Consider the following 15,715-nt stretch of genomic DNA (forward strand, 5'->3'; position numbering starts at 1 on the left):
GAGTCTGTTGTAAGCCCAACGTTTCAGTTTGTTTCATTACTTGAGAAGGTTAATAATCACCATTAGTTTCAATGGTTTCACAAACAGCATGTACTCGCTGCAGTTTTGGCCAATCTAATTGCAATGACAATTTTCGAGATTTTTTAGCTCGCAACATATACAGTATGAACCTTGTTTTGGGGAAATCAAGGTAACTAAAATAGAAACATACAACTTTTCTGAGCAGCCCACTGCAAAATGTATGAATACATGTTGTCTTTGTGTAAAAAAACAAACAAAAAAAACGGCAATTTAACACAGGATTTTAAATATTAACCAGAATAGCTCATTTCCAAAATGAGTTTAGAGTGACTTTACTTATTTGTGTGTGAAAGTGTTCCCATTTTGAATATACGACAGTGCTCATGCTTCATAAAGTGTCCTACTTTACTTGTCTCACACCTCTGTCAGAGATGGAGCCGATGGAAAGAACAAAGTTGGTGGTACACTGTGTTACCTGTCTCTCCATGTCTGTCTTTGCTGGTGTCTGTCTGTCAAGGAAGACAGCAGGGTTTCTGCCATCTCCCTCCTTCCCTCTCCTTCCTGGCCCTCCTCCTCCACTGTAGCCAAGAAGAGCATAGTCTGAAAAAGAGAAGCAGACGTAGAAAATAGCTGCATCAAGTAGAACTAAATGAAAAGATGTGTGAACGACAGTATGACCTGGGCCACGCCATTCCAAACAAACTCAACCCTATCTTCCTATTCATTCTGTAATCTCCTTTTTTCAATTCAAACGAAAGTGGTCACAGGCTAAAATGAAATTGGCTGGATAACCACCCACTACATCCTTGAGTAAGACAACTATTTGGCCAGATTAAGTTTTTCCCTAAATATTAAACTGCATGGAATTGAGTGGAAAGACTACCTGAAGTGATTCCCTCCATCCTTGAGCTTCTATCCTCAGTTGAGAAATTACACAGCTCTGAGCCAAGACTCTATTATAACATCCCTGGGACGGCGACATACAGTAAGTCTAGTATAAAGTCAGTTTCACATCAGAGGATGGGCAAATTACACCCAATATTAGAGTGTGAGTCAATTAATCACGTCCTGCACAGCACAGTGTAATGTGTGAGTATCCCCCTGTTGAACATGAATTACAGGCCGGCTTAAAGTGTGACGTGGCACATCAGTGCTAATCTGAGACATCCTGGCAAACCTTCGCCTCCAAGTCCTCCGCAGCCTCTAAGCTGGTTGAGAGGGAGTCAAATGAAAAAGGATCTGGCAGCCCAAATTAAATGCAGTGCTGTCAGCCACACTCAAATACCTCTTTCTCTCTCTTCTCCTCTACCCTTCACAGACTCTCTCCCTCTTTGAATATGTTTAAATGCATCCCCCCCATCCCTCCTCCTTTTTCCAGCCTCTGAGAAGTGATGGATCTGTAACTCAGACTGACTCTGATGCCTTGTTAAGAACAGTCTCTTCCTGTCACATCCACCAGTAAAGCATGTTCATTTCTTCCCATTAACAGTCACTCGCCTCTCCAGTCATCAAACCATCTTTTCAAAAAACCCACAATGTAAGGGAACCTTCTTTTCTTCTCCTCTCCCTCTTTTTTTTAATCCTTTTCTGACAATCCACCTGTCTGTCTTAATTCATGTGAAGATAGGCTTGATTGTCTGCGTGTGTGTTTCCAAAGGAAAGGGGTGTGATTTGCAGCAGAGTAATATGCTTACTTCCTCCACACCACACAGGACAGGTGTCAAAACACGTGGCGGTGTGTGACTGATCACACCTGACTCGGAGGAGACACCAAAGATTACGGTGACCAGGAGGAAGCAGGGCTGGCTGTACTCCCTATAGAAACTGTACCTTTCGTTTTGGATCAAAAACCCATCCTCCTGGGCTGAGTGTCAGGCTAAGAAAGTGCCAGAAAGTGCATTCAGACTGTATCACCATCTCAGCCAGTAGACATCACATTGCCATGCTGGCCGTGTAGCACAGTTTCAGTGTCTCTAGCACAGCGCTGATGAGCAAGTAGCGTTGATGAGCAATTCATAGTTGATCTGAAACCTGCTCTGACGTGCTTCTGAGCTTGTTTCAGTCCTTCCAAAAGCTGGAATGGGAACAGAATGAGTGGCAAGAAAGGAAAGACAGAGCAGTCCAATGAGCTTATAGTAACTAAAAATCAAAATCAAAATACAGCTAATAAAAGCGACATCGTTCAAAAAAAGCTGTTAACCCGAGTCCACCACGTTTGTACATCGTCCGAGCCCGACCCGAGCCCGACACAGTTAAAATCTCTTTTTTTTCTCATACTAATGACACATGTACTGTACGTTTGTTTGTGTGGAAAGCCCACTATAATTAAGCAACTGTAGGAAGGCATTCAGAAATGTCAACAGATGAGCGCATCAGCGCACACGGGGCAACAAGCGCACGTTAACACAGGCGAGCGTGTGTGTGTCTATCTGTATGTCTGTGTGTGTCTGTGTGTCACAAAAACATACCTTTGCATCAAGTGAAACAGGCCCATTGGCTACCTACATAATAAGCTGTTTTAAATTTAAAATGTTCAATGTCTTATCGCGCTGATGTGACCGAACCCGACCCGAACCTGAACATCATTTTTAAATATCTGTCCGAAACCGGCACGTCGGGTACCGTCAGGTCCCGTCAGGTCCCGTCAGGTCCCGTCGGGGTCGGGTCGGGTATCCATCCACTAATGTGCATCACATCCTATAAATTGATGGGGAAAAGCTTTTTGTCCCAACTCAATGAGGATGACAAAAGTCGTGACACATTGAAGTCTGCTCACCTCTTCCATTAAACACGTTAAACACACCAGTGACCACTTCTGCTTTGAGAGAGTGTGTGTACATTTGTGTACATTGAGTATGGGTTAAGCCTCTTTATATGTTTGTTTTCAGCCACTTTTTGTGAGTATAGGTGTGCCTCTGACAATCTGAATGTGTGTTACCAAGCCTCCTACTCATTAAAATGTGTACACGTGTGCTTGCGTGCCAGTGTGCGTATGATCTTGTGTTTAGAAGACTCGGTGCTGAGAGAGGTCTTCAGGTTTAGCCACGGGCTGACCCCCAGGCCATTTAGACACCCCACTGGTTGTTTACTGGTCGAGCCCGGCCTCAGTTGGCAAGACCACATCCCTTTATCTTTGGGCCTGTGTTAGCACTAATCAGCCCCCTATTTCCTTCTATTTACCCCATGATGACAGTAGCTATCCTCAGCCTCCACCTCACACAGCCTGATGCTGACCATAGATGTCCCTCTGACCCAGGCCACATACCGAGGTGAACAAGAGGACAAGGGGAGGCTTGGCTACCTCCATCCCTGGTCCCCAGACCCAAACTCAGCCATGTCTATTTTACTACAGATAGGCATAAACATTTCCGGCCCTGTGCAGAAGCAGGGTAGGTAAACAAACATGCAGCCAGGCCGATGTGATATTTTGGTTGGTGGGGAGTTGGAGTGATGATAGCGTTCCAAGCCAAGGCTGGCTGGAGGGCAGCCTGGGGCGGCTCACTAACACCTCGAGCCAGGACTATATCTTAACACCAACAAGCATCTGTCTATTCCATCACATAACAACGTGTCACTCATTCTACACAGAATAATAGAATGGGAAGATTGTTTGTTGCTGCACACAGTGCAATATGGTGTACATCCCTTAAAACTTCAGAAACTACAGAATAGCTGTCATGGGTCACGTAATAGCCCAAAGGTAGGAGGGTTAAAAAGAGATGCATGCAGAACTGAAGGTTTACACTCCATAAAAGAGAACTACTAGCTGGCCACCAGGGTGTCTGAGAAATTGTTAACACCCCATGAAATGTCTCTGCTGACTTTAGACCAAGCCTTTCAGGGGACCCAGAGCACTCTTAACCTCACCGGCACTCACTTATATAGGAAATGTTTTATGTCTGCAGGCCACAAACACTTCCGAATATCCAAATTAATTCCTTATTGTAACTGACATGGGTGATTTCTACACCAGAATAGACCATCCAAATGATGGGTGGTTATACCTAAAAAGGTAGGTAGTAAACAAAATCACCAGTAACACCAAGCATTCCCCCGGTTTTGGCTGATGGCTGGTGTTAATTAGCCACCCCGGTTCCTCCCCGCCTAAGTACACCTCTGTCTGTCAGACTGGCAACCTCCACGCCTGTCTCCCTGCCACTACCACGTGTAACAGGCCCAGCAACAGGCCAGTAGACCTGCCTGACTTTCTGTGTGCCAACATGTCTGTGTGCCCATATGGAGGCAGGCATGGCCCTAACTAGTAATCTATCCCCTGTGTGTGACTGTTGAGTCAACACTAAGGGCTTTAAGTCACAGTGATGGCATGCAAGCACCACAAAATCACTCCTATATCGAAAATTACATTTACTGCATTAATGTGGCAATCTAATCAAGACTGACTTGCTATACAAAGAGTCTGATGTGTTTGGGGGAAAATCCACCTTTCATCTGCAGTACGGACTGAGACCTTCTGGCCATGGACCAATTGTGCGGCTTATATTGAGGGCCTAGATAGTATCTGGAGCCCAAATGGACTTCACTCTGCAGTATAGGTATTGTTTGTTTAGGTTACAACCCTCCATTGACAACCTGTTTTTATTATTTATATCATGGCAAAATGTACACTATCGGTCAAAAGTTTGGGGTAGAAGTTTGGGGGTTAGAAATTTCCTTTCCACTCCATTACAGACATATCAGCAATATCAGTTGCATTGTTTTTTTTTAATCAGGGCAGCAGTTTTCAGATTACATTATGTTCTTACATAATTGCAAAAGGGTTCTCGACTGTTGTAGAAAGATCTACAACTGATCTTTGGCTGATCTTTAATGCAATATTTACATTGCCCATTATCAGCAACCATTCGTCCAATGTTCCAAAAGCACATTCTGTTTACTAATCTGATATCATTTTAAAAAGCTAAATGAGAAAACACTGGAGAACCCTTTTTCAATTATGTAAGCACATAATGTAATCTGAAAACTGCTGCCCTGGTTAAAAAAAAACAATGCAACTGATCTCAGCTGGTATTCTATTTATAATGGAGTGGAATGGAAATTTCTAAGCGACCCCAAACTTTTGACCGGTAGTGTAGGTATCTTCTATCTAGCAATCCCAGATTCAATACCTAATGTGATGAAAAGAAGGAAATGTTTTATTAATGCTGATAATTATCATAAACTGGCTAAACTCTTCAGTGGGGCTTCAACCTGGTCCCCGGGAAGATGACTAAGCTCCCTGCTGGTTTTAATTTTATCCATCTGCTAAAAGGCAGATTAACACCTGAGAATAACACCAAGTGAATGATTTGGGGCATCACTCTAATATCCAGGGAAGAGAACCACATTTTCAGACACTAGCAACAACATGACAGTACAATTAAATTGCCTTTTCTTTCTTTTTACCCCGGTTGTCAATTCTGCCTTTGACTGTCATTCCTCCCTAACTCCACTTCCTCTTGCTCACCAACATAGCTAGAACATCAGCAAGGTATATCAAGCTTTATGATTGAACCCTTTTCTCCAAATCTTCAGACACTCCACTGAATTCTGCCACAGTTTGAGCTCAGCTGCTCTGACATCTGATTTCATAGGCCCTGGGTGTGGGAGTTTGGCAGACTCCATCTCCCTCTCCCCTCTAATACAAGAAACCAATATCACTTTGACCGCTGGTGGAAAAAGGCATCAGGCACCTTGCTCGGGGTAATGGATAGCTTCTGCTCACTGATATAAACAACTGGGGAGCTGTGATCCTGCCAGGACCAGTTCCAGTCTGGACAAGGGATCTGTGTGTAATTTCTGCATGCCACCGTCAAGTTACTTTGCTCTTGGAGGGGGGGAGGGGGGACTCTCCACTGGTGGAAAAATTATATTAGCCCAGGAAGAAATAAGCCCAGACCACATTCACTTTCCTGTGACATCACACTTGAAGTCATAAAAAGTGTGTGTATGTGCGTGTGTGTGTGTTTTTTTCTTGCCTTCTGCCTGCTTTCACATGATTACAGATGGTTCAAAATTGAGGCATATCTGAAATTAAATTTGTTCAGTTTTCATTACGTAAGATTGGTTGATAAACATGTGTGTGTGTGTGTGTGTGTGTGTGTGTGTGTGTGTGTGTGTGTGTGTGTGTGTGTGTGTGTGTGTGTGTGTGTGTGTGTGTGTGTGTGTTTAGGGGAAAAGTGAAAGGTGTCAACATTGCTGGTCAGGCTTGTGTTCCAAGCTTTGAAGCTCCACAACCTTTGATTTTATCAAAGAGGAAACAGTAAAGAAAATGAAGGAAGTGAGTTCTATAAAAATGTTCTCTCAAAGATGATTCAAGAAAGTCTTTTCTTTGTATGTGCGTGTCTTTTGAATTATCGGTGCAACTTTGAGCAGTTCTCACAACTAAAACTTACAGAGCACTGACTTTCAAAAAGGTTTGTTGCTACACTTATTTGCAGTTACTCCAAATATATCATTATAACATTTAAAGACAAGACAAGGCAGTCAGGGTCCGCTTAATTAGGTGCACCTGTACAGTCTGATGCAATCTAATACAACTGTTAAAGTCTACTTTTGCGATGCCTATAATGTTCAGGTTTTGTTGGCACTCTCATAGAGGTGTTAATTAAATTCAATGTTTAAGAATTGAGGTCATAGTGATGGTGTTGTACAGAACTGCAGTGGCGGTTCTACATGGAATTACACCCTGGGCGAGATCCCCTAATTCTCTGCTTTGGTAGGACACACACACACACACACGCACGCACGCACACGAAACTCAACCCTAAAATCTAGATTTGTATCATTTTTGGAGAGATCTCTAAAAAGAGTACATATTAGAAGCATGTCTAGATGTTTCTATGATAAAACAACATACTTAAAATTTCTTAAAAGGACATTCCCTAATTTAACTGTGCTTGTGTGCATGTAAAGGCGTTCTCGCAATCTCCGTGGTGATAGAAACTAAGACCCTTCTGCCAGATTGACCCTTGCAAGGTCTCAGGCACCATCAATTATGTCAGCCAGTAAAATGGGCTTTGCTACACACAGCAGATTATATGGAGTGTAAAACATTAGAAAAATGTGTCTGCAACATCAGAGTAACATGTTTGAAGTGACAATGGGTTGGTGTGGGGGTTAGAGACACTCCCAAAAAGGGAAGAGCCCAGACAAGTGATTTTGTTTGAAGGCATTGTAACACACTCAAGTGGGCAGGGATGCTTTCTATGGCCCCAACGGCACTCCATCTTCTGGGCAGAATACAAGCAGAATGGAAGGACATATGCTTTCCACGGGGTCAAATGAAGCAGAACTCACAGGCTTTTGTGGTGCTCCCTTTTGGTGGTGAGAAGAAAAGGCAAATCTGTTGTTGGGTTGTAGTCCAATGGGCCCACAAATATCGCATGAAAATTCACCGGGCTGTTTCTTGCGAAGCTTTTGTCTCTGCCTCATGATAAGGAGTGTGGATCCAGTTGGACTTAATGGCTAAACCACATAGTTCTTAGTCTGAATGAGCTCTCCAGCCGGCTGGGACAGGACACACACACACACACACCCACTTGTGCAAACTCTTCACTGGCCTGGCAAGAATGCACCATCCATCCATCACAAGAAAGCTTTGAGAGGCGCTTTGACTAATTCAGGACAATGAAGACAGAGCTGGACAGAGATGTTTGCGATGAGCGTGACACTCAAGCACCTTCTGCTCTGTTAAAACCCTCTTACTCTCTTTCACTATATGAAAGCTGAGTCTAGATTTTAGCTAGATAGAAGATTGTGATCAGCACTTCACTCTCCTGCCAGTAAAAAGCTTTTTGCTGACTGGGGCCAAAGCCAGCCTTTCTAAGCCCTGGAGTTACAGTGTAACACACACTGCACCATACTTTAGGCCTTCAAAAATGCTAAACCAATAAAAAAAAAAAAAAGGGTTTCCATCCATCTAGACATGCTCACATACAGGTTTTTTTTTTTTTTTTTTTTATAAAATGGGGGAATATGTCTGCAAGGGTTGAACTGTGCCGTTAACAAAGTTTTGATTGATTACAAGAAGTCTGAAGCGTACTGATTCCTCAATTTTTGCATCTGGCTGAAAACCATGGAGCAAAACTAAACAGGCCCTCTTATGTCTAGTCTGACATCAATTGTGAATTACCTATAGAGGTCCAGTGAAAAAGAATGACTATGTCTAAACTAGAACAGATTGGGATCTGCAGGTTCCCTACCATAAGAAAATACTGTTTACTTTTTTAGAGGCCAAAGCGTCTGTGTGGTACCAGCCATAGACTAACCTTGGTTTTCTATTGATAACCTTAGAGTTGCATCATATAAGATGTGCCAACATTGGTTCAGATTTCAATTATTTGCTCACTTTAAAACTAATTACAGTTACAGTTTATGGTATTCAGTATATTTCGGTTGCATCATTCTACCTTAACTCCTAGTTTATTACCCGCTACCATTGCACAAGCTATATTTATTGATCGACAGTTTTCTATTTATTGACCGGTATCTTTTAATCGGATTGTAGATTAGGAGTGTGTTAAATCTGCTGCTTCCCTATAGCTCAGTTGTGATTAGACTGGCAGCCGTGTTGCCTTAAACAATTCTCTCCGCACTACGCGGCCATACAGTAATAGACAATGGCACACACAATGAAGCAGTTACATATAACTGGATTATGGCCTCATATACTCTATAAGATGCTGTCTACTTTAATCTGGCAAAGAAGTCACAGACACTGTAGCAGTTGTTTGTTTTTTTTTAATTTAATAATGTATGTTCAACACGAACCTCATATACTCAAAAAATAATTTGACCGTGGAGTACATTGATTTCATTAATTAAATAGAATTCAAAGTGAAGACAGTACACTTTGGATTAAGTTACAACACTAATGCAGTGAATCAAACATATATTACATTGCATCTTGACATCAAAAAGTCAATTTCAAACTTATTTCTTTATGACATTTAGGTTTGCTTATTGTTTGTATACCGGGTATAATCTTTCGACAAAATACACCCTAATTGTAATGCTGTTTAGCGGCCAACTCTTGCTAAGTGTTGTGTGTTGAAACTGATCAGTATTTGAACAAAGCCCCTGAGGACTTTTCAAGCAATCTGTACTTTCAAATGCAATACTATAGTAAAAAAAAAAAAAAAATCAAGACTTAATTAATTGAATTCAATTGACGGCAATGAAAGGAACAAAACCCACTGGCCGTGGGGGAAGAAAGGAAAATATATTTTTTAAATTCTACAGTAATATGTATATTCTGTAGTAAATTAGCAGCAGCAATGTTGTGTATACAGTATGTAACAGGTGAGTTGGACACATTTACATATTTCACCAAAACATCCTCTTTCCAATACATCTTTTATTTTGGGGATTTTACCTCCTGCCTGTGTGCTTTTCGAGTGTGACTGTGTGTGTGTGTGTGTGGACGTGGTCAGCGTGATGACGGAGGTACGTGTGTGCACGCTCTGGTCAGAGCCGTTTGTAATATGACCGGAGGGGAGCTAAGCAGATGTAGCAACCGCACATACAGCTAATGTCCCGTTTCTGTTGACACCACAGAGTAAAGACTCAAAATCAGCACTATCTCCTGCCTCATCTGACGCCAGCGCACAACGCAGAGACCACAAAAGGGCGAAACACACACACACACGGGTTACATACAATGTATAGTAAATAGGGGAAACCATGCACAAAAGGCCGATGTGTGGTCCTTTAAATGTGAATCATTTATTTCAAAACATTTTAACGTATGATGCTGATATAAGTGCTGCCACTGGCTATCTGCTGGTTATCTCTACAACTGCTACTCATTAATAGAAACAGGATTATGTTAGAGGTACTCAAGTGTTTCTAAACACACCTGTTTTTCCACTCATTTACACAGTATACTTTGTCCCCCACTATTGTGTTATGTGTGCAGGTGTATGTGTGATTGCTGCCCACCCAGGGAGGCTGATGAGAGCGGCTAAAGAGTGTTTATGAGACTGTTAGCCAGGAGAGGATGCCGCCCTGCAGCTCTCGCCCAAATAAAAGAGCCATTTATTACATCCAACATGACCCTCTCATTACACACAAATAGGAATTAATGAGCGCTATATCCGGCGCTCCCAGCGGAGCGAGGCGGGGCCTGCTAAAGGACTAACGTTAATTACATTGTCCTACATCTCACCCATTTAACACCACCCATCAGATCGCTCTATCTGCTGGGGAAGGATGGGAAGAGTGGAAGAGATTCACTACCTGGAAGGATGGCCGCTCTCAGCCTCACCAGTGTGGTACAGCTCAGCAACTTTACGTATCAGACGTAGTACCACCGGAAGGCATGGCGTTACAATGGAATACGCATAGCAGCTATGTACGTATGTGAGTAATCAGACAGGCAATAAACAAGTCCAGTGAAAACAAAGTTATTACCCAAACAGTCAGTAGTAAAAGTCAATTAGATCTTGCACAGCAACTTCTTGGTTCAACTTTGAATTACCATAATTACCGTAGTTGTTCATGCATACAGTTTAACAATGCCATGGGTTATAACGGACACTTTGGGTGTGTATGCTTCTGGTTTTAAAAGTCAATTAAACACCTAGAGTAAAATATTTGGGGATTTGGTTCTTGTCCGTTAGTCCTCCATTGTGAAGGTGTAGCTACTAGTCTTAGGATCTCAGCAGTGAAATTGGCGAGTAAAAACATAACTGATAGGATTGATGGTCAAAACTACAAAAAAACAGATCCTGGGGTGTAAAAAATGGGATTTTCCTTTCAGGCTTCACATGGGAGAGAATCTGCTTCACCAGAAAACAGTACACATCTCAGGTTTGATCTCTGTTGGGCTATCCTCTTCATACTGTACATGCCATGTTTTGAAAGGTGCACAGACACACACACACAAAAAACAGGGTATGAAACTTCTCAGAATGCTCGCAGGACTTGAACTTCCTCCTGACTGTAATCACATCCGCTTGTCATCAGCTTCTCATCTCTTTCTAGTTTACTTTCTCTCGTGCGCTCCCATTCAAACTTAAATATTACCGTTATCTCTCTCTTCCCTTCACCTCTGAAAATGCCCATCTCCCCCCCCAAAAAAAATTATTCAATTATCATCAACAATCTTTTCCCATATTTCTTCCTTTTCTTTGCGTTTCTTCAAGCGAATCATACAATTTCCATCAGCATCGCCCCTTTCTCTCCACTCACTGTTTTCACAGAAGGCTTTATGTACTTAAAAAAAACACAACACGATAGCTGCTCCAGTGAATTTGAAGAATTGGCGAGGTGCAGAGTTAGTGGTTGGTATTTTGCTGGGCTAAATGCAACACTCGCACAAAAAAGCTGATTAAGGATTACATTCTCACCACACTGGATACCTCATGCCTACAGCTTCTTCAGAGATCAAAAGTATCATGATATAGTGGTATAGTGATACCTCACTTTGAAGGGTTTGGCATTTTTTGTTTGTTCGTATATTTTGCCTATTTTTTCGGTGTGTAAAAATAGTTTGCACTCGTTCTCTCTGTAAGAACCTTAATAGGGTATGTTCTAATTTTTGTCCCTAATTAGATGTTGGGGTGGGATTTCTTTATTGTTCACTTTGAGGATCTATAGTTGGGGTGGGCTGTTTCATTAACAGCTTTTAATTTATTGTTTCGCTATGTGTGGGAGATATGAAGTCCTTTGAGACTGTCACTGGGATAAGGGTCTGTACATATACATGTGAAACTAATTTGAGTTGACATGCAGATAAACAATGAAAAGGATATCAACCAGAGGACCTGATGAGGATCCAGATTCAAATGATTTCAATAAAAGTGTGTGCACCGAGTTCAGAGTATGAGGGCTCTATTTTTGCTCCCTCTGGCTTATTGAGCTCAGCACCACATCTCAATTGCTATTTCTGAACATGAGAAGTATTAAACAAGTGATTGAGAAGCTCTCGCCATGTATTCAATATACAATACAATTAATATTCCACTAAAAGTGCATACATTGAACAATATTTTAAGTTATTTTCTCCGCTTCTGGTGACAAAAATGTGTTTTCTTGTGTCTGTGGTAATTTACTTTACTCCACCACTTTGACACGAAGAGTTAACAATTACACCTGGATCAAAGTACTGAAGTAATTATATATCAAGCGCTGGTTTGTGGTAATGTCTCTAGTCGTATATAAGAGAGGCGGGCTTTGCTATGAGATGCTCTGAAATCTCTCTTTCATCTTTTTATACTTTCTTCCCCATCAAGGCACTTTTCGACACACACACACACACACACACACACACACACACACACACACACACACACACAACACACAACACACACAACACACACACACTCCTCCCTTGCATCTCTCTCTCTGTTGGTATGACACAGGAAAAAGCTGGGCCCTGCAGCCAACCCCGCCGTCCGCACTGAATGCGATTAAGCTGAGCAGTGATTAATCTGGGCTGCCCCATAATTCCTCTTTACCACTTTAATGGATGTTATCTCCCCTCCTCTGAAGGCTTATCTTGCTGATCGGGGCCAAGGATGAGGAGAGGGAGAGGAAGAGGATGGGGTGGCTTTGGTAATTGGGGGGGGGGTGGGAAATCAAACAAAATCCATATAGAGGTAAGTAAATAAATAAGTAAGTAAATAAGCACGTAAATGAGTAAATGCACGGATTGAGGAAGCTGCTAAGCGGATAAGGCAGATCAGTCTCCGTAAAGTGCTCATTTGTTTTCGAAGAAGACGAGACAAGCCGCCTTCAAAGCCTGCTGATACAGTAAAAAGCACTGTCAACATCCCAATTCACAGACAAACAAAATAAATTTATCCAAATGGCTGTCAATAAAAGTCCCCCAGCCCCTCATTGTATATGTAGATAAGGTGTCCTCCATAATGTAGCTGACAGTCATGGCTACAAAGACAAAAACAATGTGGGACTTTTCGATGAGCTCATTTTCTATCATAAGCGGCAGTGACGTAAAACAATGGCATTGTTTCATTTGCGGTTTCCACGCTGGAAGATAAAGTCAAAGATGGCCAAGTTCCTCTTATACATTCCAAATTCACAGCTCAGAAACAAGTTTGCTCAGGTCTATTGCAGGAAAGAAAATGTAATGACTATCCACACCTTAAGCTTTCAGGACAATCAGCTGCATAACTTTTTATTGAGAAATAATGAAACGCATATATCAGGAATGGTTTTAATCATTCGAAATGAGAACGGGCTCCACAAGGAATTGTCCTAAAAAAGAGAGGATGAGCTGGTGTCAGGTTTTGTGCACTAACAGACAGTAATACACTGTAAAACACTATGAACTCTGACAACAGCTGTGTGTGCGTGTCTCTGAGTGCACATTTGAATAGGACACTTTTATTCTGCTATGTAACATTCAAAAATAACTGATGCTAAATGCTAAAAAAAAAAAAGTCAAGCGCAGCAATATTCTGTATTTTAATTGTTGTAAATGTGTTAACTGCAAATAGTACTATAAGAGCCTTCACCACAAAGTTTCATCTCTTTCTAAATGGACACCACCGTACATGCAAGTACAGTAGTAGCAGTGTGTTTGCTGGTGTGTCCGTCCCAGTGTTTTTGTCCTTCCATGTCTGTGTTTGTGTACAGAAACGCATATGTGAGACACCAGCTGAGAAGTGACAGGGTTAAATCTGTTCGGAGCTCTTTTATCCCCCGCTTCGGCTTACAGCGATGTTGCAGTGAGATTCTGTCATAGACAACCCTCTGTGGGATTCCATTCACTACTAGTGTACATCTTTAGGTACAAAGCTGCGGGCTGCATTGGCTCCAGGTAACATAAACGCTCCCTTCAAGCCACCGCGTATCTGCCCATGAAAATTCTCTAAAGGGGTTTAAGCATTTACGCAGAACACTATCAGGCGCTGCCGAAAATTCAGCTTACCCTGTTGAATAGGGACTTCAAAGAGAATTGCAAATACCATTGCACCGCTACGTTCTCTCTTCCTCAGTCTCTCTCTCCGTCTCTTCCTGCTTCTTTTCATTTTATATTTCCAAACACAAGCTGCTGCGTGATGTAAAAATGTATTATCAGCCATATATTTCCGCTTTAAATGAATAATAACAATAATCTTTGAGTAATTTCTTTTTTATACAGCTCCGTCTAAATAGGGCAAAGCAAGCGAGCTAATATAGAGCCGCGGGTAAACAAGGCCGTGCAATAATGAACGTGTGGATTAGGCCTCTAGTCTATGTTGTGCGATAAGGAAAAACAGCTGCGACTATCCAGGTAACAGCACATATTGACTGTCAATGAAGGATAAACTACTGTGCAGCTGCACATTTACTCCTTTCATTCACACTGTGGACACACTGCACGCACACACAGGAAGACACCCATGTGCATGCACACAGAAACATACTGTATATAGGCGTCAAAGCCACAAAGATTCGGAATAAAATAAATGTATAAGCGTATTTGCACGGTATGGAGCTTAAAATGCAAAACAATATGATGCATAAACAGTGTGATTTAATGTAAGAGATAATAAATGGCTTCATAATGAGCAATATAAATGGTCTTTAAACACTTTACTGCTTAGTTCACACTTATAATTAATCTGGGTTCCATGTGTGCATATAAAGTGGGTATAAAACTCTGCCCGACTGTGCAAGTAAAACGGCGAGCGAAAGAGAAAAATGACTGCTGGTAAACATCTGCAACACAATTCAGCTTTGGCCTGTAGCTTTCAAGATATGCTGCCTTTTTCCCTCAGAAGGACCAGCACGGAAAGCTGTCCAAATAATGCATTACAAAAAATTGCTCCCTGAAATTATTTACGGTGAAACGCACAACAGAAACCATAACATTTATAATGTTTTACAAAGCCATCAAATAAGTGGAGAGGGGATTAATTGCCCCGGCCCGACCTTAAAATAATTATTTTGAGCGGTGCAACTCTAAACTCCAATGAAATTGATACACTTTGATAATTAGATTCTTGGCACTGACCCGCTGAAGTCAATAAAGGTTATTAAGGCCAATTGCTGTCTAAACGCATTACGGGCAGAGTAAACTGTCCATCGGAGGCCCCTGCTACTCCAGCGCCAATATGATAATCCATTCTCCGTCCTGGGGGTTTCTTCCCCAGCGCCTGTGTCTCCAGTCTGCCATACAAAACCAGATTGGATTCGCTTAACCTTTCCAGGACTTTGATCAAATGAGCTCACACAGCAATAACATTTACATTGACCCCCCCCCCCCCAACACACACACACAACCCTCTCTTTTTGTGTTACCTCCTCCCCCTCTCTGTGTGTCTGTCTCTACAGACTCTCCCTACAGCTCACTACCCTCCCTCCTCAGCACCGACCCTCCACAAGCTAGGTCAATAACCTAATCAGCTATCGATGGCGACCGGGCCAGGCTGTGTATGATTGCAGTGCAACCCTCCTTAGTCGCTCAGATTATTTCCGAAGACGGTTAAGACACATGCATACACGCAAAAGTCAGCCTCTATTACAAATCAGAGGAGGTAATTTTTGTCACACAATGAAAAAAAAAAAAAAAAAAGTGTGTACAGCATGCATACATACATATATATATATATATATATATATATATATATATATATATATATGTGTGTGTGTGACCAAACCATATGAAAACATGGAATGACAGGCTGGGTGAATGTTGTAGAGAAAGACATGGCCCCGATACCACTTCCTGTTTTGTACATCTTGA

The 15,715-nt window shown here is 41.9% G+C and overlaps 1 protein-coding gene across 1 annotated transcript in view; it reads right to left on the reverse strand.

Annotated features, from left to right (window-relative positions):
- The window catches only part of fto (FTO alpha-ketoglutarate dependent dioxygenase), a 123,225-nt gene that overhangs the window by 67,483 nt on the left and 40,027 nt on the right, over window positions 1–15,715 (reverse strand). Inside the window, exon 8 of the mRNA XM_028581411.1 lies at window positions 497–621. Within this exon, the coding sequence (XP_028437212.1) occupies window positions 497–621 (125 nt within the window). The remainder of the gene's footprint in view (window positions 1–496; window positions 622–15,715) is intronic.

This window comes from Perca flavescens, chromosome 1, assembly GCF_004354835.1.
Source record: "Perca flavescens isolate YP-PL-M2 chromosome 1, PFLA_1.0, whole genome shotgun sequence".
In the NCBI taxonomy this organism is placed as follows: domain Eukaryota; kingdom Metazoa; phylum Chordata; class Actinopteri; order Perciformes; family Percidae; genus Perca; species Perca flavescens.